This window comes from Podarcis raffonei, chromosome 3, assembly GCF_027172205.1.
Source record: "Podarcis raffonei isolate rPodRaf1 chromosome 3, rPodRaf1.pri, whole genome shotgun sequence".
Lineage (NCBI taxonomy): Eukaryota > Metazoa > Chordata > Lepidosauria > Squamata > Lacertidae > Podarcis > Podarcis raffonei.
In genome coordinates, this window is record NC_070604.1 from 25,829,373 (window position 1) to 25,854,402 (window position 25,030).

The following is a 25,030-nucleotide window of genomic DNA, read 5'->3' on the forward strand; positions in this document are numbered from 1 at the left end:
AAGAGATGAAGAATTATATTTTGTCTAATCAGTCAGATGATCTCTTAGAACCAGTAGCCCAGAATGCTAGTAAGGTGTACTTTTGAGGGAAATTCATATAATAAATACATTTCCTTCCTATTCACATTTGTTTGGCGCTAAACCCATTGTGTCAGTCAGGTGTGAGGTAAACACAATGGGTTTAGCGCCAAACAAGTGTGAATAGGAAAGAAATGTATTTACTTATTGTCAAGGATTTTCTTCAGCCATAACTTAGTTCTGGCACCTCACAGGTAGGTCCCATTGCCATTCTAAGAGAATGAGGGAGGCTTTCATGGTGAGTTCCGCCACCTCTTTTTCTATAAAAATAAAACTGCTTATTTTGTTACATTTATATCCCACTTTTCCTCCAAGGAGCCTGCTTTTTCTTCTTCTTCTTCTTAATTCTCACAACAACAAACGTCAACAGATGAACTATTTCATTTACTGCCTGGAACTTTCTTGTCCAAACAATAACCATTTGTGTGAGAGCTCACACTGTAGGAGTGCTAAAGTTTCTGTTTCACTAAGGAGCTGTGGGTTTTCATTTCATTCCTTGTGTGGCACAGAAGACTCCTTCCACGAGCAGAAGAAACACGAGAAAGGTCACTTTTAGATCCAACCTAATATATGTTTATAATCCATTTTTTAATTTGGAAGGGGGAATTGGTTGATTTTACCCAGTGCTATTTTTCTAGAAAAAGAGGTTCTGGAGCCTACTATGAACACCTCCCTCATTCTCTTTGAATGGCAATGGTGCCCACCTGAGAGGTGCCGGAACTGAGTTCTTGAAAGTTCCCGCTGGAAAAAAGCCCTGATTTTACCAAATAACTGTGGTGGTTTGTAGTCTTAAATTGATGCCACTCACCCTTAGCTCTTCAAAAGGAAGCAGAACAAGAAATGAAACAAAATGAAGTCAAGTAAGGTTTAAGAAGCCAACCGATAGTTGTTAAATCAAAACACTCAAATGAAATATGGGCATTCATTATAATGCCACACAATACGTTTTCATGAGAAAATTATAAACAAAATACTACAGTGTAATGCTTAAACACCACAGTATTTCATTTTAGTTAGAAGGAAGTGCTTTACAACAATGCTTAAAACATAGACTGAATAAAGTTTATTAAATTAGAAGGCCACGGCATTTATGAGTTCCATAAATCAGATCAATGGAGCACAGTCAGCTCCAGAAGGTAACTACTGGGCCTCTACAAATGGACAATCCAAGAGACTTCAAGGCCCAGCTTTGCTATAAATTATTTATAAGGAACACAATGTGGCATTGTGGTAGAACCTAATTTGTAATGTCTTTTTAATGCTTTTACAGCACAACATTTGCACTCATTTCTAATCTCAACAGATGACAGGTTGCTATTATTGAATTCCCATTAATATGAGTTATAGGAACAATATATTTTATTCAATATCATTCACCCCAGGCTGAGCATGAGTCCACAATAAAACATCGAAATCAGTACATTTCCGAAATAGAAAGCACCGACATCCATCATAAAAACCAGACTTTATGTTCAATGCTGTACATTTGACCTTGACCCTATGTATGTCTGATTGTGCAGAAGACAACGATGCCAGTCAGCATCCGTATTTATCAACTCAGCCTCATGGTGGTGCATGAAATACTCTTGCTGATTCCTATTCAACGAAGCAATTAAGTCCATACTTTTAACAAGCGGAGTGTTTTGTTGACCCCAGTAGAATTAATGCATGCCAACTTAAAAAATTAGTCACAATGAAGACTTGGCACAAAGCACATGCTCTATCTTGTTATTTGTCTGCTGTCATGGAAGAAGTAACACAGGCTGAACAAACACAGAAAATAAGCATCAGTTTCATATTATGTATTCACTGGGGGGGAAACACAATTCAAGCAGATTAAATACAGTAACAAGTGCACAGAAACTGGCCACCATTTTACTCACAGATTTAAAAACTAGCTGTTGAAAATGTCATTCTGAACTCTCTCTCATACTTCTGTGTAATATTTGCACATGATGGTTTATTCTCTATACCAGGCATGTCCAACAGGTAGATGGTGATCTACTGGTAGATCATGGAGTGTTCCTGGTAGATCTTTGGCCTGTCAGTGATCCCCCCCCCCAAAAAAAGGGGAAACAACCACTGTGGCTTCCTAAAAAAAATGCTCAACAACTTTGGTCCATCCAACGACAATGGGCAGATCACTGCCAGTTTTTTTTACACTGTGAGTAGATTGCAATCTGCTGGGAATTGAACGTCCCTGCTCTATACAGTACAGGCAGCCCACATTTTAAGCACGACCACACGGCAAACCTATAAGGGACCTGGAAACATCATAAAACACATCACTAAAAGGGCAGAACAGGAGAGGAACAAAGCTGGGTGTTTCAATTGTACGCGATTTCATGCAACACGCAACGACCCAGAAAGCAACCCCTGCGCAAATTAGGAGTTGCCTATATTCCGAATGTGAGGGACGCGGGTGGCGCTGTGGGTTAAACCAGAGACTAGGGCTTGCTGATCAGAAGGTCGGCGGTTCGAATCCGGGCGACGGGGTGAGCTCCCGTTGCTCGGTCCCTGCTCCTGCCAACCTAGCAGTTCGAAAGCACGTCAAAGTGCAAGTAGATAAATAGGTACCGCTCTGGCGGGAAGGTAAACGGCAGTGTTTCCATGCGCTGCTCTGGTTTGCCAGAAGCGGCTTAGTCATACTGGCCACATGACCCGGAAGCTGTACGCTGGCTCCCTCGGCCAATAAAGCGAGATGAGCGCTGCAACCCCAGAGTCGGTCACGACTGGGCCTAATGGTTAGGGGTCCCTTCACCTTTTTATATTATGAATATAAAATAAAAATATCTCTTCCCCCTCCCCAACCACCAAGTACTCTTGATGCTTTTCCTACTTCCACTACGGCCAGTGCTTTAAAAATCCTTCCTGAACCATTGGCATACCAATTCCTACCTCCATGTATTGCATCCTCATGGCACCCCTTGAAACAGGTTGCTTCACCCTCCTACACAGCAAGGGTCACCCCTGGCTATGCAGTTCTTTACTGCTTAATCAAAAATGGCATTTTCTTTTTGTTCCTTTCAGAGGATACTTGAAGGTACTTTTTTGCATTTAAATATCATCCACATTTTTCTTTGCAGCTCTTTTAAAATGGTTTCGTTCTGATTTATACACTGGAAGGGAACTTCAGAGTGGTAGAAAGAGGAATCTTCAAAGAATTACAACTCTGTACTATACAAATGTCTTTCTGAAGAAGGATGAGAATTTTAGAAATCTTTGGCACAGGTTTACACACGTAAAACTCATATTAATAGAACTAGTTCTTGCTCATTATATGAACACAAATCCCATTAATAATTCCATTAAGCTTCCACTTCAGTTCATTATTTTACCCATTCCCACTCCACTATATTCACTGTCAACATCTGCTGCTTCTCTTGAGGAGAGAGAGGGCAAACAGAGCACACACATGCTTTTGCACTCAAAGCAGTTGGGAGGCAGGCAAGCAACAATGATATAAAGCCCATTACAGTCTCAACTAAAGGCTGAATGCATCACCTTACAGCAAGCCAGCTACCATCCCGGGATGCATTATCCAACACTGATGCCTGAATTCAAATTACCTAATTATCAGAGCTACTCAACATGCTTGCTGAATGCTTACTAAGCAGAAACTTTTAAGTAAAAATGATGCAACTTAAGGCAAGGCAACAAAGACAATGGAGACAAAGAAGAAGGGAGCGCATTTGAAAAACAGCTACAAGTGAAAAATCACATGTTAACCATTTTAGGAAGTCAAATACTACACATAAACTCAGCGAACCAAATGTTTGTGTCGTAGAAACAGAAGCTACTACGGGGCTCCTTGATGAAGCTTTTGGGCATAGAGCGAACATGCTGACTTACAGCACAAGAATCTCAAGGTAAGAGCAACAACACAGGATGTTTTCCAAGTATTATGCTAAATCACCACCACCAGCTCAATATGCTGTATTTCATTTTATATTTGTGACTCAATGCCCCACAGACACCAAAAAGAGCAGTATCTCCTGGCGACAATTCAAGCTGATATTCTGGAGCTAGAAAAAGGCCGAAAGACCAGGCAGGACCAGGAAAACCAGGATTGCTCTGGGGAAACCGAAGTGGCATGCTAGATTTTGCTGGTATTTTTCTTTTTTAGGGTTGCCATTGGCTCCACTACATAACCTCACATGCAGAAACATTTTTGGGAGAAGAGATGGCTGAGCAGCCCGTACTTTTCCAGTTGGTTCAGGTACTATTACACTTGAGTCTCCCGTATAAAAAGAGGTAGCAAGTACCCATTGGGCACCAAAGCCTACTCTTGACCAAAGGAGCCTTCAGCACAGGGATCTGCTAATCCAGAGAAGCAGCAGTTTGGGAGTACATTTGGGCTACATTTAGCAGCATCCCTGCAGCAAACATCTCTTGTAAGGATCCAGGCCAGTGTTGCACCTTTATCAACAGGGCTGGGTATTCATGGTGATGCAGAGAAAGGACAGGGCCAGTATGTCACTTTTCACCCAACCGAGATATTTCTCTCTAAGTTTAGCACAAAGCAAGGAACTGAATTCTCTCCTCTCCTGAGTACTCTGTAAATAGCATAGGAGAGGACCCTGGCAGAGACAACTGCAAGAACCTGGCTGGCCTCAACAATGAAGGACAGCCAACCTCTACAGACAAATCATGAAGCAGTTATACTTTGTGGTTGACAGCTGGTGAATGAACCCATTGACTTTGACTTAAGGAAATCCTTCTGTCTGGCTCTACCACAGGGTTTCCCAAACTGGGGTCTCCAGCTGGTTTTGGACTATAATTCCTATCATCACTGACCACTGGTCCTGCTAGCTAGGGATGGTGTGAGTTGTAGTCTTAAAAATAGCTGGAGACCCAAGTTTGTGAAACCCTGCTCTAGCAAGCTTCTTCAGTGAGCTACTGACATAGTAACTTCATTACCAGCTTCATGCCAGCAGGACTTGAAAAGTTTAAGAATTGAAAGTTTAGTGTTCCCTTTGGGGCCTGCTATGCTGCCAGCCCCAGTATTCCCAAATCCTCTTCCTTCCAGCTTCTTCTTCTAGGATTAAGCAAACTTCTCTCAGCAAGAAGTCAGCTGTAAAAATGCTAGCAGCAGCAGGAGCCCTCCTGTTTTAACAACCTCCTGATGCTAATGGGACTCAGGAGGCTTAATTATGGAAGGTGATGGTGGTGGTAAATTAGGAGAAATCATGCAGATTCTTATGTAGCAACTGCCAAAGCTTTCTGCGTCGGGCACAACAAGAAACAATAGAGAATGCTTGGGTAAGAACGTAGGAAAAGCCCTGCAGGATCTGGACAACACAGTGGGTAACCAGACGCCTATGGGAAACTTGCAAGAAGGACCTGAGCACAACAGCATCCTCTTGAATGACAATTGATATCCACTCAAGGAAAAGTGTGCGCTCCATAACATATGGTGGTGAGAATGGAGTTAGCAACTGGCCACTACAGTAGAAGCAGAGCCAGTGTTTAGTTCTTTTGGCTGGTTGTCATAGGTCATGACAACCTCAAATTAAAACAGTTACAAAAAAATACATTACATAGATTTGATAAAGCTTCCAGTTAGAGGATGGATGGTGAAGGAAAATCCTATCAGCCAGGGATAGTGCATGCAAGCACACTTTCACAATGGATGAACAGGACCCATTCATCACAGAAAAAGGAGAACGTACTTTAGTGGAGTGGCACATGTATGTGCTCTGTGCATACAAACAAACACACACTAGCCACCCAGTTTATAGCAGAGCCCAAGCCCTGACTCTAAATCAGCTACATCAACGTCTGTGGAGCTACCACCATTCTACCAAAAGTGCAGGCTACCAGCTTCATTGGTAGACTCAGATACTGGATGTATGCAAGCAGGCAATCTATACTATGTGTGGTGAAGTACTTCTAATCTCTTGCCCAGATTGTCAACCAAACTACACCAAGGGCAAGAGAGTTGATCCCAATGAAGACCGACAAAAATTGCTTAGCTGTGAATATATTTTTGGGGTATGTAATTAGGAGGCAAATGTACATGAGGGTTTCTTAATGTAGCAACCCAGACGGAACCATTATTCACTCAACATCTATGCTATCATTAGCACCCATATTAAATGAGTAACTTGTAATGCTGTCCTTAGAGAAGAAAATAGTTCCAGAGTTGTCTGCATGTGCAACAACATGCAAGTGTTTGTTGGTAGCTATAGTTTATCCTGTTCATAAAGTGGAACAGACGAGCACAGAACTCTTAAGGATAAATCAGCATCTGTGCATGTACATGCTTTCTTTTAACACTACAAAGGGCTCCAGCAATGCACTTTGAATCTACCTACTCACAGAAATTATGGCGGTTTAGCAAATGCACATTTACTGGGTGCTTTGAGGCACTTGAGTGCAAAACAACAGCAACAACAACAACAACAGCAAACCCTGTCCAAAAAATGCAAGTTAGATTAGTTTCCACCAGAAGTGCATATAAATGGTAGAGTAGGGAAAATTGTACTTTTGAAGAAATATATATATCTATATATATTTACGGGGCCTAGCAATGGTAGGAAAAGGACTTGCTTTTTTTTCGAAATTCAAAGCTATAGCAGAAGAGACAGTGAATAGACAATCCGCTAAGTGAAAAATCAATTGTGTGGGTAGTGAGAGACAGTTCCGCTTCAACACTTAGCAGATAACACGCTCTTTCATGTTAGGGATGTGTCACCATTCATTTGATAGCCAACTTGCTCCTTCATTTCCAGTGCCACGATTCCATTTCCTGGATCCAAAATCTATAGTGACCCACACACTGTTTTAACTCTTAAGTTGCAAAACATGAAACTATGTATGATGTGAAGTTCCATGAAGGTCACTGATGAGATGCTGCAACAGGAAGGCTATTCCCAAGAGGTTTATGCCCTGGCTTATTAGGTTACGTTTAAGGAGAAAATTGCCCTCATGACTTCTTTCTGTTGCAACAGTAATCACGATGCTCAACCAATCTGTTCTCCAGTCAACAGTATAAAGCAGCATAAACTGAAATAAGAATACCCCTTACACTGTGGGATTATTTTAAATAAAAAACCCCCAACACCCTAAAACCACAAGATCCACTCGCGACGATTATTTATTGGACTCTTATTGTGGATAAACAAATCCACAACTGAGTTGCTAGAGGGTAGGGTTTAAAAGGGAATACTAAAATTTGCACAAGGATCTGTTAAAATGCAACAAAATTGTTTTACAGACAAGGAACACCAAAGTTGGTAGTTTGCACAAGAACTGCTGTGATAGAGTGTTGTGCTTTTTGTTTTTTAAAAACTTGCTGTTGTTAAAGACAGAAACTCTCTATGATCTACTGCAAATTCCTAGAGGATTGTCTACCAATAGATCCTAAGCTACCTTCTCTACCTCCCTGACTCACGTGTTCAGTTCAATTTCAGTGTGTGCCAAGGACTCTCCTCCCTTGAAGAGAGGGGAGTGGTTGTGGGCGGAAGCCGAGCCCCGCCCAGGGGGCGGGAGCCCCCTGCTATCCCTCACTCACCTGGCTGGCGCCCACGCCCACCGGCAGGTAGCCAATCAGGTGCCTCCGGGGGGCGTGCCTGGCAGCTTAATGCTGCGGCGCCAGCCTCGCCTCAGTCTCACTCTTCGTGTGTGGATTTGTGGCCACAGTATAGTCCACTGGGCCCGCGTTCGGGCGGTCAGCTGCGGCCTCACCCCGTATCTTGGTTTGCCATCTGGAGTGCGAGTTTCCTGGTTCTCGAGACGTGGCATGCGTTGGGAAGAGCTTATACCATTGCTGACGAAGAGAGTAGCCATGTCTGGACCTCCTGACATCCTCATCGTTCACTTGGGAGAGAATGATCTTGCTAATAGGAAAAGCGTGGACTTGTTATGGGACATAAAAAGGGACTTGGATGCAATCGCTGCTTTGTGCCCCGGAACAACGGTGTTCTGGTCCTCTTTCTTGCAGAGGCTCTCTTGGCGTGGTGCGCATAGCTGTATGGCCATTGAAAAAACCAGGAAACTCCTGAACCGGGTGATAGCCCGTCGTGTGCGCTTTATGAATGGCCGTGTCATTTCTCATAACCGCATCCGGTCTGGTGACCAAACCTTGTACCGGACTGACGGGGTTCATCTTTCTGATCAAGGAAACGACATCTGGTTAGATAGCGTCATCAGCAGCATCAGGGATTGGTTACAGCTGTGAGGGTATTGGCGGCGAGCCTTTTGGCTCGGGTGGCGGTTAGGCATTGGATTAATGTGTTGTACTGTGTCGAAGAGCTAGGTGTGGCCATCGCCTATGCCTTCAATTTAGGGGTATTCCGTTAAAGGAATCTGGCGGTCGTGTATTCTGTCCGATGCCTGCTTGGCGGGAGGCCATGGCACGACCCTCGGTGACATCAGGGGTGAGCTTTCGTTGGATTTGCATCAACAGGCTCCACCTACTGCTGAATAAACCCACCATGTTTTAAACATCCAATGCCTAAGCCAATACCTTTTCACTGCTGTAATCAATAAAGTTGTGGCCATTTCATGCCCATTAACCATATATCATGTGTCCTTGTGTATTTATTCCTCGACGCGGGGGTCGGGTCCTCGAACCACAACATGCTGTAACGCAAAACTTCAGTGGTTCAATTCATGCCTACGTACTCTCTCAAGATAGCATCAAGATTAGCACTGACAGACAAATGGGTGAAAAGATATGTATATAGGAAGGGAGTGGGGGGTGGGTTGGGGAAGTAAAAAGTAGTGATTCATGATTCATATTTCAGTCCCAATTCCATTTACTGTGGATTGCGCGCGCTCTCTCTCTTGCTCTCTCTCACTCCTTTTTTTTAAAAAACTCACCCTATTTTTGAAGGATGTGTTATAGCAGTAAATGATTCACAGCAAGTGGCCTACATAAGAGTGATTGCCAGATTATAATAGTTTAAAATAGTTAATTTACCCTTTACTTTAAAACTTTGTTATTTAAAGGCATCCTTCAGTTAAACTCTGGTCCAGGAATGGGCAATCGGCATTGACTTTTGAATCGAGGAAGAAAATAGTTTAAAGGGGGGGGGGAGTGGGAAGGAATTCCACCATGTGTACAGACAAGCTAAGTGCATGTCGACCAGCCTTCCTCAACCTGGTTCCCTCCTTTTGTTTTAGACTTCAACTCCCATCAGCCATAGCCAGCAACATCATCTGATGGTCACCAGTTTAGCGAAGGCTGATGTAGGTTACACCACCTCTTGGATTTTCTTGCCAGACTATATAAAGGTTCTCCATAGCTGCAGATGAACCATTAAATCATAGCAGCCAGGTTGTATCCATGCTTGTTCAGGAGATATATTAATTCCACAAAGAGAAACTGAATCTCACTCACTGATTTAAATCAATCTCTCCTACTACGTATTATGCTATTGTCCATACAGAGCCTGATTTGGGACTGCAATAAGTCTGGTGTACAGTCATAAGTGGGATGTTACATGCTTTATTTATGAAAGGGCCTAGGTTCAATTCCTGCCATCTGAAAGTAAATCGGGTCCTTCCTTAAAGAGGGCACGTATTGCGGTGAGACCTGGACAACCGACACCCTGTGTTGTGGGTGGGTACATCTGGTCAGCCACAACACCTGATTGGTAAGTCCCTTGAAGCTGGGTGCAATCTGGCCAATGGGACGCAGTTCAAATAGTTTGAGGGACCTAGTGTATTTATGCCCATGCGCGTGACCCAGAGCTTCCTCTTTCGGCGCATACATTTGGAACACCCACCCACCTCTCCCTACTTTTAGGGCTTGTTGCGCTTGACCTTGCTATGCCATTGTGTGTCGTCTGTCATTGGGACAGGGGCACGGCAGGAATTTTCCCCACTTGGCTGATTGGCTGTTGCCATTTGGGTTTCACCTGCAGCGTAGCAAATCGTCACAACTTGTAAGGTTGCAGATAGGCTCTGGTTCAGGTGATAGGGATGGGAGAATGCTCTCGCCATCCCTATGTGAAGGGTATTCCGTTAAAGGAATCCAGGGACTCGATGGTTTGGTCAACCCCTGTGAGGGGGTTGTGCCCGCGCCTGAGTCCAGGGGGGCATTTAGGTGGCGGAGATAGCCTGTGCCTAGCTTTCCGCTTATCCAGGTGTTCACCCTTGGCTGACCTATGCTGGTGCCCCGGGTCAGCGCTACCTGCATGGCAGGGAGCTAGTCGAACCAGAGGCTATGCAACCAGTCACTTTCTGTAATCAATAAAGTTGTGGCCTAAATTCTGCCAAAAACCAAACCAAAAATCTGAGTCAAGTGTGAATTTATTTAGGGGGGAGGTTTTTGGGTCTGAACACGCAAATAACCCTTTCTGGAATCCTATGTATAATCCTATGTTTGTCTACTTAGAAGCAACTCCCATTGAGTTCATGGGATTTGCTTCCAGGTAAATGTTTATAGGACTTCAACTTCATTTACCTATCAGAACCCAAAAGCAACAGAAAAGAGGATCTCACTTTACAGGGGGTTGGACTACATGGCCCTTAGGGTCCCATCTACCTCTGCAATTCTATACCTCACATTATTTCAGTCAACAGTTTTTTTTGAACTGTACTATATTAACTCTCAATATAAGATACAGTCACAATGAATGCTAAAGGTCACTGTGACAAACAAGCCCTGAGTTTGCCTCCTGATGACCCAGCAACCAATGAGAGCTGGTGAGAACAACAGCCAATTAAGAGAGTGAGAGGATGGAATTTAAGTTATATGATGACAGTATAATGGGCAGATAGGGGCTTTCTGACTGGGTAGACAGATGAGCTCTCTGTCTCAGTGGGCTCAGATAGGGATTATCTGTGGGTTAGACAGGGACCTGTGGCAGATAGGGATTTGACCCCCAATGGGAGAAGGACCAACTGTCAGTGTGGGCAATTGGGATTTTGAACTATTTGAGTGGGGTTAGCTAGACAGAGCAACCCAGCTGCGATTCCCTGTGGGGAAGTTAAATCCATGAAACTTGGTTTGATAAAGAGTGCTGTTAAAATATATATTAAACTGATATTCTGGAAGTTCAGTTATAAAGCGATGTTAGAATTTGTTAACGTCTCGCTTTGCAAAACGGAACTTGGGGACAAGGCTTTTAAAAATGGAATTCGCTTTTCCCTTGCGGAAGAAGGGTGACGGGGAAAGACGCCTGGTTTCTCTGAAAGCAGACAAATGTAGATGACAGCCGTGTCTTTTATATGCAGACAATTTCATTTGAATCAACAGATAGATTAAAGAACACTTAAAAAGAAAACCTGAAGATACATGCAGGGAGAAAAAGTGAAAAAGATGTAAAAGATTCAAAGTAAATAGCTCTTGGCTAACACACACTTTGACTGACTTGCCGGATACTACAGCTCTCTCCCCTTTCTGAAGTCAAAGCATTTTTGATCCAAGTGCCAAAGACTGGAAACAGTGTCTTTGTATACCTAAACATGTCACACTTGTGATCTTCTAAGTGCTTCCTGATGTAAATTGGTGCTTGAAACCAAGGGCTTTCATCTTCAAACAGGGCTAGGACTGGAGTATGGACAGGCCTCTTGGTTCTTTCAAACGATGATAAACACATTGCAAGTCAACAAAACAAGCATATATAAATTAATTGGAACATCAGTTCTTTGAGTTAATAATCGAAACAAACAAAGAAAGAAACCCTGAGGTGCAGAGGAAGTTTAATTTATCAAGCACAAGCACAAACCTCTAGATGTTTTCATTTGGCTTAAAAAAAGCAGCCTTTTCAAGTACAGACAAAAATTAAAGCATTATCTGCTCTAAAATATACAGCTGAAATCCAATCCAAACCCCCGTAACATAAGGCTCAAATAATTCATAGGCTGCTTAAGACAGAGATAGTCAATGTGGTGCCCTCCAGATGTTTTTGACTCCAATTCCCATCAGCATTAGACAGCAAAGTCAATAGTCAAGGATGATAGGAGTTGTAATCTAAACACCTGGAGGGCAACACACTGGCTATTAGGGATTTAAAGACATGTCAACCAAAAGTAACTGGTTTTCAATTCGAAAGGTCAATTGCTTGATAGAGCAATTAAATATGTTGTTTGAACAATCTGTATCGCTGTGAACATGTGAAAAGAAGCAGCCCTAGGAAGAGATGAAAACCATAATCACATTGCCTTCCAATACCAAGTTTCCAGGACACATTAGCAAGCCACTGTAGAAAAAATATTCCAAATACCAGCTGCTGGAAACCAAAGGAGAGCAGAGCGCTCTTGTGCTCGTTTTCTGCCTCCTGGTTTCTCACAGGCATCTGGTTGGCCACAGTGAGAACAGGATGTTGGACTAGATGGGTCATTGCACGACCCAGAAGCCTATTTTTATGTTCTTATAAAATACTTAGTGAATTTGTTTTTCATAGGTAAGGTGACATTCAACGCAGAACTAGGCAATGCCCCTATAACGAGAAACAACAACAATAAATCTCATCCTGAGAGACAGGTTCATCCTATCAATTGTTAGGATGACTAAGCAGTGTAAGAGCTGAGAAAAATCTGTACAGTGGTACCTCAGGTTAAGTACTTAATTCGTTCCGGAGGTCTGTTCTTAACCTGAAACTGTTCTTCACCTGAAGCACCACTTTAGCTAATGGGGCCTCCTGCTGCTGCCGCGCCGCGGGAGCACAATTTCTGTTCTCATCCTGAAGCAAAGTTCTTAAACTGAAGCACTCTTTCTGGGTTAGCGGAGTCTGTAACCTGAAGTTTATGTAACCTGAAGCATATGTAACCTGAGGTACCACTGTAATCTGTAAAAAGATGAAAAACTTGGAAACTTGGAAACAAAGAATGGCTACCAAAAAAAATAAAAATAAAAATCAGCTATCCCCAATCTCCCTATGGGGAATCCAGACTTCCGATGCATGCATGCACATTTTGAAGCATGAGATCAGGTCACTTACAAGTGGGTGGTCTCAACCCACCTGTCAGTTGGCTTGTGGCGAGCTACTTAGATGCCCAAATATTTTACAGAGTTCCTCCTCCTTTAACATAAGCAATTTTCAATCTGAGATTTGGTCAGTAAACACAGCAGGAAGCCACACCAGCTTTCTGTTGAAACACGAACAAGTGATAATCTGCTTCTCTCATAATATTTCCATTTTAATTCCCAAGTGAGCATGCTAATGACAATAGTGTGGTGACAATTTTTTGTATGTGAAAAGCTCTTCCAAGATTACCATATATTGCTTATTATGGAAAGGGCTTTTTTTTGTCTGAAGAATCACAGTTTATATCACTAGCTTCTTTTTGAAAACAAGGGCAGTGTTTATTATCACAGTTCAGCCTCAAAAAGGACTCAAACATCTGGTGCAAAAACAGATCAACAACAGCCAGCAGATGGACTCTATGTACAATATCCAGGAGCAGAGGTCAAGACAAATGAAACCACTGTGTTGGCTTTGCAACTTGACTTCTAATCTTCTCCAGACTAAACACATCCAAACAGCAACTACATAATGTCCCAGCTTAGTGAAAGAGTACTTCAGTTTGGCTGTTAACAAATGGAAATAATGTCAAAACGCTTTGGTCATTTTTAAGAAAAGATGTCCGTATTATAAACCTCAGCCAAAATGTTTTCTCTACAGTATTAGCTTATTTCTTTACCGTGGGTGGTAGAACCAATGTGGTATGGAAACACAATAAAAACTTTTAAGCTTGACTCTGGCTTTCTTTAAATAACTTTATTGTCTCCCTTTCTGGATCTGTTTCATTTGGCACTTAGATTTATTTTAAAAAATGTTAGGAAAACATTCTGTTGATTGCAAAGTAAAAAAAACAGGGGCACATATGGATTCCCATTATACTGCTAAAAACCTTCTAAAAACCTGCTGGTTTTCCTTTTATTCTCCAATATGCTTTTTTAAATAACTTTCTTATCCATTTTTATAAGCTAGAAAGGAACAAATAAGCCACTGTGTACTAATTAAAATCAACAACTCTTGGCTTAAAAACTTTTTAACCAAGGAAGCCAGGAAAACTTAGTAGCAGAACAAATAGGAAAATTAAGAAATCGGCTTTCTCATTTATATTTTATTGTCTTATTGTTTCTTTAAACTGTTGAATACATGTTAACTTATTTTTCATATTTACTTTGATTGTTCTTTTTAAACCACTTAGAAATCTGTGAAGTAAGTGGTATCTAAACTTTGCTAAATAAAATATATTTAGAAGTTGGCTCCTGCTAGTCTCTGCAATGTACTCCTCACCCTACCCCACAAAAAACATGGAGATGAAACGATTTCTTCTAGCTTGATTTATAAATCTTTGGCATGGAGGGGAATACTATATGTTGTTCTTTCCCTGCTAAAGCATGACACTGACCATATCCATCACAGGCATCTATTCATTCTTCTCCAGCCAATACACTTAAAATATTACACATGCATCACAGGAGTTCAAGGAGGGTATCCCCACACCAAGCTATTCCCACAACACAACAAAAGTGGTGAGACCATGTTACACAAATCGAAAAGCTCTGGAACTATCATTAGAGAAAGAAAGAAAAAAGCTCAGAGAAGGTCCTCAGTGAAGGTTCACAGCACACAAAAGAGACAAGCTGTTTGTATACTCTCCTAGAGTATATGCAGAGAGGACAAACCCCTCTACTGAGTTTATCCAGATACCTGCACAGGCACAGAACTCACATGGAGTACTGAAGACAACCAAAAATACTAAAGTTTGCAGAGATAGTTCAAAAGATTGGGACTACTTTTGCATGGCAATCAACAACCGCAAAAGCAGGAAACATGTGACAATGAGCACCCCGGAAAGCACATTTATGAACTATGGGGGAAATAGTCCCAATTGCCTAAAAGTAACGAACTAAAAATGGAATCCCCATAACAGACAGGTTGCATATTCCTCACGGAACTTTGCCCTTTCTTTGCAAGCCGCATTTCAATTGCCTCAAGTGTATATATTGGTAAAATATGACAACACTCGCAGAAAGCTGTTGCTTAATGGCACAGACATTTCAAACTGAGTGCCAGGATGGCCTTTTCCTCCTATAGTTGAACATGGAAATGGTGGAAACTGTTTACCTGAGCCACAATTAGAACGTGGCTGGGGGTTTTAGGGAAAAAATGAGCTGTCAAAGAGGACAAAGTCAAGAGACATGGCAATAAACTTGGTGCAGAATAAAATGTTGACCCCCAGCTTGAGAGGCTGGGAGATAACAGCATCTCTGATAGCAACAGGAAGTTGTAAAAGGTTACTGATATTAAGATAAGAATTTGTGTATCTGTTGGGGAGAAATGTCGATGACTTGTGCTCACAAGTGGTACCTGGGCTTTTACAATGGGCTTTAAGTAGGAACCACAAAGTAGTAAAACAGCTAGTATTTACACTTTACTGTATCCTATTCAGGCCAAGAAGATAATCATTCTCGTTGCTTAAGTTATCCTGCAACATAAAGGGCATGAGCAGGCAACTAAAGAAGAGAACAAGATAAGACAGCCGTATATACAGGAAGGGGGGGATAGTGATGTACATTTTATGCTTATGCTCAAGACAGTTTCACTTTTTAACTATTTGCAATGTTTAGACAATATAAGTTTACAAATGCATGGTAGGGCTTACTACTCCGAGAAACTATATAAGGAAGCTTGAAGGCACCAATGGCACTGACAAGAAGAAAAAACAAAACTAAATCCTAGTGCACACTGTCAAAGACCTTATTGGAAGGTAACATGATCTGAAAGGAAAAGGCGGTATCTTCTAAAGAGGTTTTCCTTAGCTAATACAATATAGAGTACAAAGAATCCCCTTCTTACTTTGGTTGTTGCAGCTGCAGAAGAGTTGGCCACAAGAGTGGTTATCACATCACTGTTCACTGTGGTACAAGCAACTGTGGCTGGGGCATGCAGCCGCGAGGGTACAATTGGCACAGGCAGGAGCCCTGGTCTATTGTTGCTATTGCTGTTCACTGTGCTGTTGCAGTTACTGCTGTTCACGTGGTTCCCATTGGTGCTCCACTCCCGGCGGTCCCATCCTGTGCGATAATCTCTTTCAAACCGGCTGTGGTGCCGTGACATCTCGGCCAAAGGAGGCTTCCGCCTCTTCTCAAAGGGATTTTCAGAGGTTGCCTATCGAGAACCAAGACAAGAAACAAAACGGTTTTATTAAACTAAGTCTTGAGAAAGGAACAAGTTGTGCTAAGTCATCACGCTCATTTCTTTGCCTTAACATGTTGCGCATGACAAAGGAACAGAAGAATTCTGTTGTGTGCCTGGCTTCAAACTGCATTTCAGGAAGTCCTAATAAGGAAAATCCAAAACAAAGGGAACAAAAAACAGAATGAATCTGTAGTGGGGAGAAGGGTCTCTCTGACCCTACAAGAAGGTTCCCCAAACTACCTATCAGATGACAGTTTACGGACAATGAAACACCACGCTTGAAGTAATCTGCCACTTGAACTCTCAATGAGGGATTAGCTCTTGACAGCAGGATTATATTTCTAACAGCTTCCTAAAAATACCCTGTCTGGATCCTGCAACATAGAAAACATGTTTGTATGATGTTGGGGAAAAGTAGTATTGTGTAGGAGTGATGCACAGAATGTGATTCACAGCAGCAATTCATTTGTTTCACTCCCAAACACAAGAAAAACAAAAGTAGTTTGAGAAAGATGAAGCTCACTTTATGATCTAATGAATGGCTTACTAATAGCACATGAATGTTCTATATTTAAATATGAGAACAACACTTTCCCCACCAAAGAGTGGTAAACAGAAATCTTTTTGTGGCCCTGCTTATAATTTAGTTTCAAGCAAATTGTAAAATGAAAGAATATTGATTTTTTTATCATTACTTTTCAGAATTAAGGAAATATATTTCATTATCCATGGAACTGTGTCACCAATATAGGGAAAATAAAGGGGTTTTTGTATATTTTTATGTATAAAAATTAAAAACGTAGTTTTAGTAATTTATTTATATAATCATCAAAACAACATGAATTCAGACATTAAACTTTTAAGTTACTTGCCCAAAATGGACTACTCACTAAAAGAATATTTCTGGCATATACATGGGTTCTAACCATACTTATATTTTCCACAAATTTTATTTCCCATAATGGTAAATAATTTCTTTACCTAAAACAGGGATGGAGAACCTTTGGCACACCAGATGTTGTTTAACTCCTACCTGCATCAGTCCATGCCAGTTGTCAGGAATGATAGCAGCTGAACATCTGGAGGTCCAGAGGTTAGACACCCCTAATCTAAAAGAGTAATGTCCATGAACTAAATGCCTAAGGTCACACTTTTTTCTGTGAGCATTTTGCATCATCTTCAGCTGATACAATTTGATGAAGAGATCCCTGCTTGAAATGTACCCAGTGTAATGCTTTTACTTCCAACAACGTTCCTAAAGTTCAATCTCCATTTTGGGGTGAAAAATTATGCAAGCCATGTTCATTCTGACTGTAACAGTATTAAAATATTGTCTGTTATAACTGTCTACTAGTTGTTTTTTAAGCAATTCATTTTGATTCTGACACTATACCTATAGGTTAAAGTACAGATTAGACAGAACCTTGAAGCTCAACTAAAAAACAAAACTCAAACCATTTCTATTATTATTTCTGAAGCACGCTCTTTTTTAAGAAGTACAATAATACTCACAATTATCAGGACAATTATCAAACAAAAAGGAATGCTGGGTGTGTGGACATATGAGGAGTGTGTTTTAGATATCAGAGCAGTGTGAAGTGATGTGCCTGATTTTCAGAAATCCCACCCACAGTACCCTCCTCCATCCCATTCCACATTGTTCAGGAACTTCCCTCCAACTCTCTGGGAAGGTCTTGGGAGTGCAGGTGGCTGCAGAGAAGGAGAAAGAACAGGAAATTCTTCCCCCCCCTCCCCAATTCTACATGCTTTAAACAAATGAAATGAAAGAAAGCTAATTCCAGTTTCGATAGGCTGCAGCTGCCACCATCCCCAACTATTGGTCATGCTGACTAGTGTTAATGGGAACTGGAGTACACCAATATCTAAGAGACAAAAACCAAGCTGGGAAAAGTTGGCATAGGTGATGCAACAGCCTAGCCTTGGTTCTTTGTGCAAGAGAAGCATAAAGTACCTCCACAAAAAGTATCATTTTTAGAGAGCTGGGAGTGTTCTTCCCTTATTCCTGGAGCAAAAATAGGACAGGCACACACCCAGCTTTTCAGAGTGGGGCACAACAAATCTATTCTTCACAATTTTGTAAAGGGAGCTGCGTGAGGAACCCCAAAAGAATGCCTCCAGAATTCAGAATGGACATTTTACTCTGCTTCAAGATCAAGGCACCTAACTTTGTAGTACAGTGGCACCTCGGTTCTCAAACGTAATCCGTTCCGGAAGTCCGTTCGACTTCCGAAACGTTCGAAAACCGAGGATCAAGGGACGTCAGCAAGTTCAATGGGGGAAATTGAGAAGCTGTTCAACTTCCAAGGTGTGTTTGAAAACAGAAGCATTCACTTCCGAAACGTCTGGCAGCCGAGACATCAGGTTTGGCTGTACCTATGACACAACTGATGATAAAAAAGGAACATACAGTGGTACCTCGGGTTAAGTACTTAATTCATTCCGGAGGTCTGCTCTTAACCTGAAACTGTTCTTAACCTGAAGCACCACTTTAGCTAATGGGGCCTCCCGCTGCCGCCGCGCAGCCGGAGGTCAATTTCTTTTCTCATCCTGAAGCAAAGTTCTTAACCTGAAGCACTATTTCTGGGTTAGTGGAGGCTGTAACCTGAAGCGTATGTAACCCGAGGTACCACTGTACTTTCAGTCCATGCCTAGGAATTTTTGAAACATGGTTGTTTGTTGCATTTTGGCAAACAGGAGCAAATAATTCGTGTAGCAAATATGTAACCTTTTCAGAAGAAACCAGATACCTTTTCCAACAACCTCTGTCCCACCATCAAGTGCTTTTTCTTTTTAAAGAAAAGCACTAAAGCACATATATCTTTGAATACTTTTCTGCCACACCTCACAAAAGGTACAGTGATTTGCACAGTGACTGCAGGATCCATGACCAATGCACAAAGGGGACATTCTCTCCGGTTTCCAGGAAAAACTGATCACGTTCATAAATCTTTATTATAGGGTGTGAATTGCAGATATGTCCCAGCCCAATTCTAGTTGGAAGTTAACGTTTCCTTGTATTTATTCTAACAAGCTTCTATCCCTCTAGAAAATGTAACAGCAGATGCTATAGTTATATTCAGAGATACAGCAACATAAGAAGCAATCCTTTCAAGCAAAATGGCACATCTTTTTAAGAAATTAAATTATATTTAATCCTGAATATTTTGTTAATAACTTTTATCACATTCATCTTCCTCAAACTAAATCCCCCAAACATACTTTTTTGTAGAAGTACTACTTCTCCATCATTTGCCTGTCCCTTGAAGTACTTTTTCACTGGGCTTCCAAAGTTTCTATCTTTGGAGGTATAAATGAACAGAAAAATAGGCTTTCAGCCAATACAGAGCTGAAGAATCATATTTCTCGCGCTAATAGGGATTTAGCTTCATTAAGTGACTTCAAAAACAAATGCCAGCCCTTTAATTAAATTTTTCTCTAATAAAATACATTTAGATTTCTGTTTCTATTTACAAATGCAGACACAATACAAATACATATGACCACAAATAGTTTTATGGAAGCAGCTTCTTTGTTAGAAGTTAGAGAATAGAGACTCGTGAAAAAATTGGACTGTAAATTTGCAGATAAAACACTTGCATTGCATTCATAGTTTTCAAGCCAGGCATTCCAAACTGCCCGCCTTTGTTTCATATTCTAAGGGAGATTTCCACAAAAGGGGAGGTGGGGGCGAATGCCTGTAATTAGATCTAACGCCAAGTACTGCATCTGATAAATATGAAAAACATTTTCATACTAAGGCCAGTATCGCTTCAAAGAGATGTCAAGAAGTAAATAGATGTAATTTTATCAGAGAATGTCAGCACAAACTGAAATAGACAACACTAAAGACCAAGATACGGCAGTCACACAAAATGTGCTATATTTACAAACACATGATAATATTTTTATTCTTGGGTGGTTGCAGCACATTAATTAATTTTATATTTGATGAATTCCCCCCCCCCCCCGCTTTTAGAGTTTGTATGTATGGTCTCATTATTTTGGAGCTTCCTGAACTGATTTTATTGTTCTTAGAACTTGTGTTTCAGTGTTTTGTTTTTGCTGTGTACATCGCTTCAATGGCTTTATGAATTTGCATGACAAGAATAACCCCAAATCATGAATTTTATTGTTAAAGGTAAAGGTAAAGGGACCCCTGATCATTAGGTCCAGTTGTGACCGACTCGGGGGTTGCGGCGCTCATCTCGCTATATTGGCCGAGGGAGCCAGCGTACAGCTTCCGGGTCATGTGGCCAGCATGACTAAGCCGCTTCTGGCGAACCAGAGCAGCACACGGAAATGCTGTTTACCTTCCTGTCGGAGCGGTACCTATTTATCTACTTGCACTTGATGTGCTTTCGAACTGCTAGGTTGGCTGGAGCAGGGACCGAGCAACAGGAGCTCACCCCGTCGTGGGGAATCGAACTGCCAATCTTCTGATCGGCAAGTCCTAGGCTCTGTGGTTTAACCCACCACGCCACCCGCGTCCCCTATTTTATTGTTACTTACATGTAAACACCTGAAAAAAAGCTTAGGTTACAGATTGTGGTTTGCCTGGTGTGAGACAAACCATGAACCCAAGTTTGGATGACCTGCTAAGACAAACCATGGCTAAGTTTAGAGTACAGCAGCAGAGGATGATTGGGAGAGGAGCATAGAGCATCATTACCATTGTATGTTCGCACTAAACCATTGCTTAGCTTATTGTTACATGTTTACCAGCCTGGTCTGTGTGTTGAGGTATGGATTTTATGTGAACAAGCAAAATAACGATCTTTAGCAAGAACTGTTTTATGTGCTATTAAAATCAGAACTTTGTGCTAAACCACAACAAAGTTAGTTATGTTGCAATCGTTGGCCTTTCCATGTGTTTTGTACTCCAGATGTTGAAAAAAGAATTTTTATGTAGACTCCTCATTAGTATTAGGAACTTATTTTCTAAGCCAGAGAATCATTTTTCCTAGATTGATCTGTAACATAGTTCTAACTTTATTACATCACATTTGTTTTTCGTAAGGTTCTTACTGGAACATTTTTAATGGACTAAGAGCACTAATCCTTGGCTGCTGCACAATGGTAATATCTATTAATGCTAAATAGAGCTTGTCTCTATGGAGCACTTGGTAGATTGGGTAAATGGCATGGATGTCACTAGTACAATGATGGGATTCTGAAATAGCTGAACACGTTTTACTGAATAAATGTAATAGTAAGCTGAGCCGTCCATGTGAGTGAGATGTTTGGATTCTTATACTACAATTGTAAAATAAATTACTAGGGAGTAAGCCCCCATTAAAACACAATGGGACTTGCTTGTGAATAAACATGCAGAGATCTGATGTGGATGTGGTATACTACAAAGAACAATGGGGGAATCAAAGGAAACCATATTGCAGAAAAACAACAATGTAATGGCTTACTAACAAAAAGAGGCTAATATTACATTTCCCACCATAAGCCAAGCATGAATGTTCTTGTGTAATGTATAATTTACAATGGCTAAAATCCCAAAGCTGTAGAGCTGTGTCCTTGTGTGCTCCTTGCCTAGAACACAGGTGAGACTGAGAAAAAGTTCTTGGGTTTGTAACAACCTTAAAGATTGTCATCAATGGAATATAAAGAAGATAGCAGCCTCTTGGTATGCAGGACTAAACTGTATTTGGAGTTTTATAGCTGAAAAAGAGAACAAATTTTGTCTTGGAGAGTGTCATTTGTTCAAGTTATTTTTGGAAGTAATTCTACAAAACTGAAAACACACTTTTTGTAGTATGATTATTCTCTCTCTTCTGGGGAAAATAAAAAATCCAGTCTAAAATTTTCAGGTCTATACTAATATAAAGTACAGTCACACTTGGAATATTACCTATTTCTGTTCTCAGCATCTCAAAAAGGGCTATTTTAGAGTTGGAAAAGATGCAGAAAAGGGTGACCACTATGATCCAGAGAGCACCTTCACTACGAGAAAAAATTAAAACATCTGGGGCTGAAGAATTTGGGGAAAGGAAGAGAAGAAATGAGAGACATGGAGATTTATCATGTTGTTCATGGTGTTGAAAAAAAACTCGATACAGAGTGGTTTTTATCCCACTCATAATACGAAAGCTCAGGATCATTCAGTGAAATTGATTGGTAGGAGAGCCAGCACAGACAAAAGGAATCATTTCTACACACAGCACTGAGCTTAGCGATAGAATAAGCTACCATTATATATTTATTTATTTATTTATTTATTTATTTATTTCACAAAAATTCATATACTGCTCGACAGTAAGAAAAACCCCCTCAAAGCAACAACTGTGATGTGATGATGATCACTGGAGAGTCTCTCAATGGTTACTAACCCACTGCAGGAAGTCCACCTTTGTTTGGCAGAGTAGAGCTTTTCTTATGTTCTTACTGCTTATCCTAATTAATTACATTTAGACCCTGCCTTTCCTCCCAAGGAGCTCACATACTTCTCCCTTTCTCCCACTGTACTCTTGCTACAATCCTATGAGGTAGGTTGGGCTGAGATACTGATAGCTGATTTGAGATGTGAACCTGCGCCTCCCCTTTACTAGTCCAACACTTCAAGTATGACACTGCAGAGGCTCTCTAGGTTACTTTCCTCTAGGACAGGCATAGGCAAACTTGGCCCTCCAGATGTTTTGGGACTACAACTCCCATCATCCCTACCTAACAGGACCAGTGGTCAGGGATGATGGGAGTTGTAGTCCCAAAACATGGAGGGCCGAGTTTGCCTATGCCTGCTCTAGGACCTTTGAGGTCCAACAGATATCAACTAACATGTGCCTTTACTTTGATGCCACCCTGCATCGCTCCCACACCCACCTTAACCGTGCCTTTCACCCACCCATCTCACACAGGCTTTTCTTACACGCAAGCCTTGGTAAACAGAACCAGGCCGACCAATACTATCAACTTGCTTAAACTTCTGGATCCCTCCTGCATCCCTACCCTCGTACGTACCGTGTATACACTGAAAACATGCCTACAATATTTATTATTCCCCACCACCTTTCACTTGGTTGCCTTTGAAATATGCAAAATGAAGCAGAAGGAAATGGAGGAACCAAACTACAGAGTGCAGCAGTTCAAGTACTGGCACCCACTGTGCATTCTCCGAGCTTGCAGAAGGTTGTGTAGTCAACATGACCCTCACAGGAAACAGAATCCTGAAACCACTCTTTCTTGAACGGTCTTTCCTTTTACTGACCCATCCATATTAGTAAGACAAAAGCTTCTGAGATTGTTTCATGCAGCTAGCAGACTCAAGATTTTGAAGGTATGACTCAAATCAGGGCAATTATGTGGAATTGTCTAAAAAATAATGAAGGGCTAATGAGGATGGGCCCTCCCAATTCTCTCTGCCTCTCTTGACAGCTGGCATTGCCTCAGACCGGAGGGTTTATTTTGGCAACATGCCAAGGCCTAGGCTGGCGTTTACAGAGGCCTTTAAAGAGAATGAGTTACACTCAGGAGCTGGGGATTTCTATGTGTCAGATTGAGGCTACGCTGTACTCAAGATGAAAGGAACTGCTCATGGGAGCAGTAAATCTACCCGGGCAGTGTCCTGTTAAAACAAATTAGTCCATATGTTGCAGTATCCATCCCAAATAGGTAGCCAGGAATAAATTCCATCAGAATCTCTTCATACCCTAAAATATGCTGAATTAAAACATTTTTGCTCTATTGACTGGATTTATTAAGCCTTTCCTGCCATCGGCCATATGTCATATAATTCAGCTACACAGTGGACACTTCTACTAGTTCAGTCAAAACCACACACATTCTGGATGTTGCTTTCCTTTATTTCATAGCTTTTCCTGAGAACTGGCTCTCATCCACTTTCCTTCTCCCTTCAAAATAGTAAGCCTGTGTCACTTCAGTTTCTCCTAGGCATTCATTCATACATACCGAAAAAAGGAACAAGTACGTACAGCCTTTCCTCACTGAGTAAAAATACAAGGACAGATCTACTTGACCAAATCCAAAGGTTGATGTAGCCCACCATCGTGTATTGCCTTGCCATACAGTGGTACCTCGGGTTAAGAACTTAATTCGTTCCGGAGGTCCGTTCTTAACCTGAAACTGTTATTAACCTGAGGTACCACTTTAGCTAATGGGGCCTCCCGCCGCCGCCGCACGAGTTCTGTTCTCATCCTGAGGTAAAGTTCTTAACCCGAGTTACTACTTCCGGGTTAGCGGAGTCTGTAACCTGAAGTGTCTGTAACCCGAGGTACCACTGTATATTAGATCAAACTGTGGTCTACAAATATTTAAATAAATAAACAAATTGTTCCCCACGGTGGTCAGCCAGAAAGTTACAGGAAATCCATAAGCTGAACGTGAAAGCAATACCGTGCCAGTTGTTTGTGCCACAACAACAACAACTGGTTTATAGAGATACACTGCTTTTGAACATGGAAGTTAAATTAGCCACCTTGGATAATGGCTTCTGTTAAATATCTGTCCCATTGATTTATTTAAGCTAATTTGGAAACGCCAACGGATTCATTTAAGCTCCTTTAGAAAGCATCACCACATATTGTGGCAGATAATTTTATAATAATGAATTAAGCTCTGTAATAATATGTTATATTAAAACATATCTTTGTTTGTCCAAAATGTGCCTTCTAATTAATTTTACTGCATGACACTTGGTTCTGGTACCATGAGAAAGCAAGTCCACATGCCTATTAAGCTCAACCTGGAAAAAACCAAACATAGACAATGGCCATATCCTAACAGTTCTGTTTACAAAGAAGTTGCAAAACACACTCTTTTAGTACCCTGGAATTAAACTGCCAGTCCACTCTCCC

At 41.3% G+C, this 25,030-nt stretch overlaps 1 protein-coding gene across 2 annotated transcripts in view; it reads right to left on the reverse strand.

Moving 5' to 3' along the window:
• The window catches only part of KLHL29 (kelch like family member 29), a 407,375-nt gene that overhangs the window by 260,996 nt on the left and 121,349 nt on the right, over positions 1-25,030 (reverse strand). For both annotated transcript variants that reach the window (XM_053380853.1, XM_053380852.1), the window contains exon 3: positions 15,846-16,157. In XM_053380853.1, coding sequence (XP_053236828.1) covers positions 15,846-16,106 — 261 coding nt within the window. In that variant the 5' untranslated portion in view covers positions 16,107-16,157. The remainder of the gene's footprint in view (positions 1-15,845; positions 16,158-25,030) is intronic.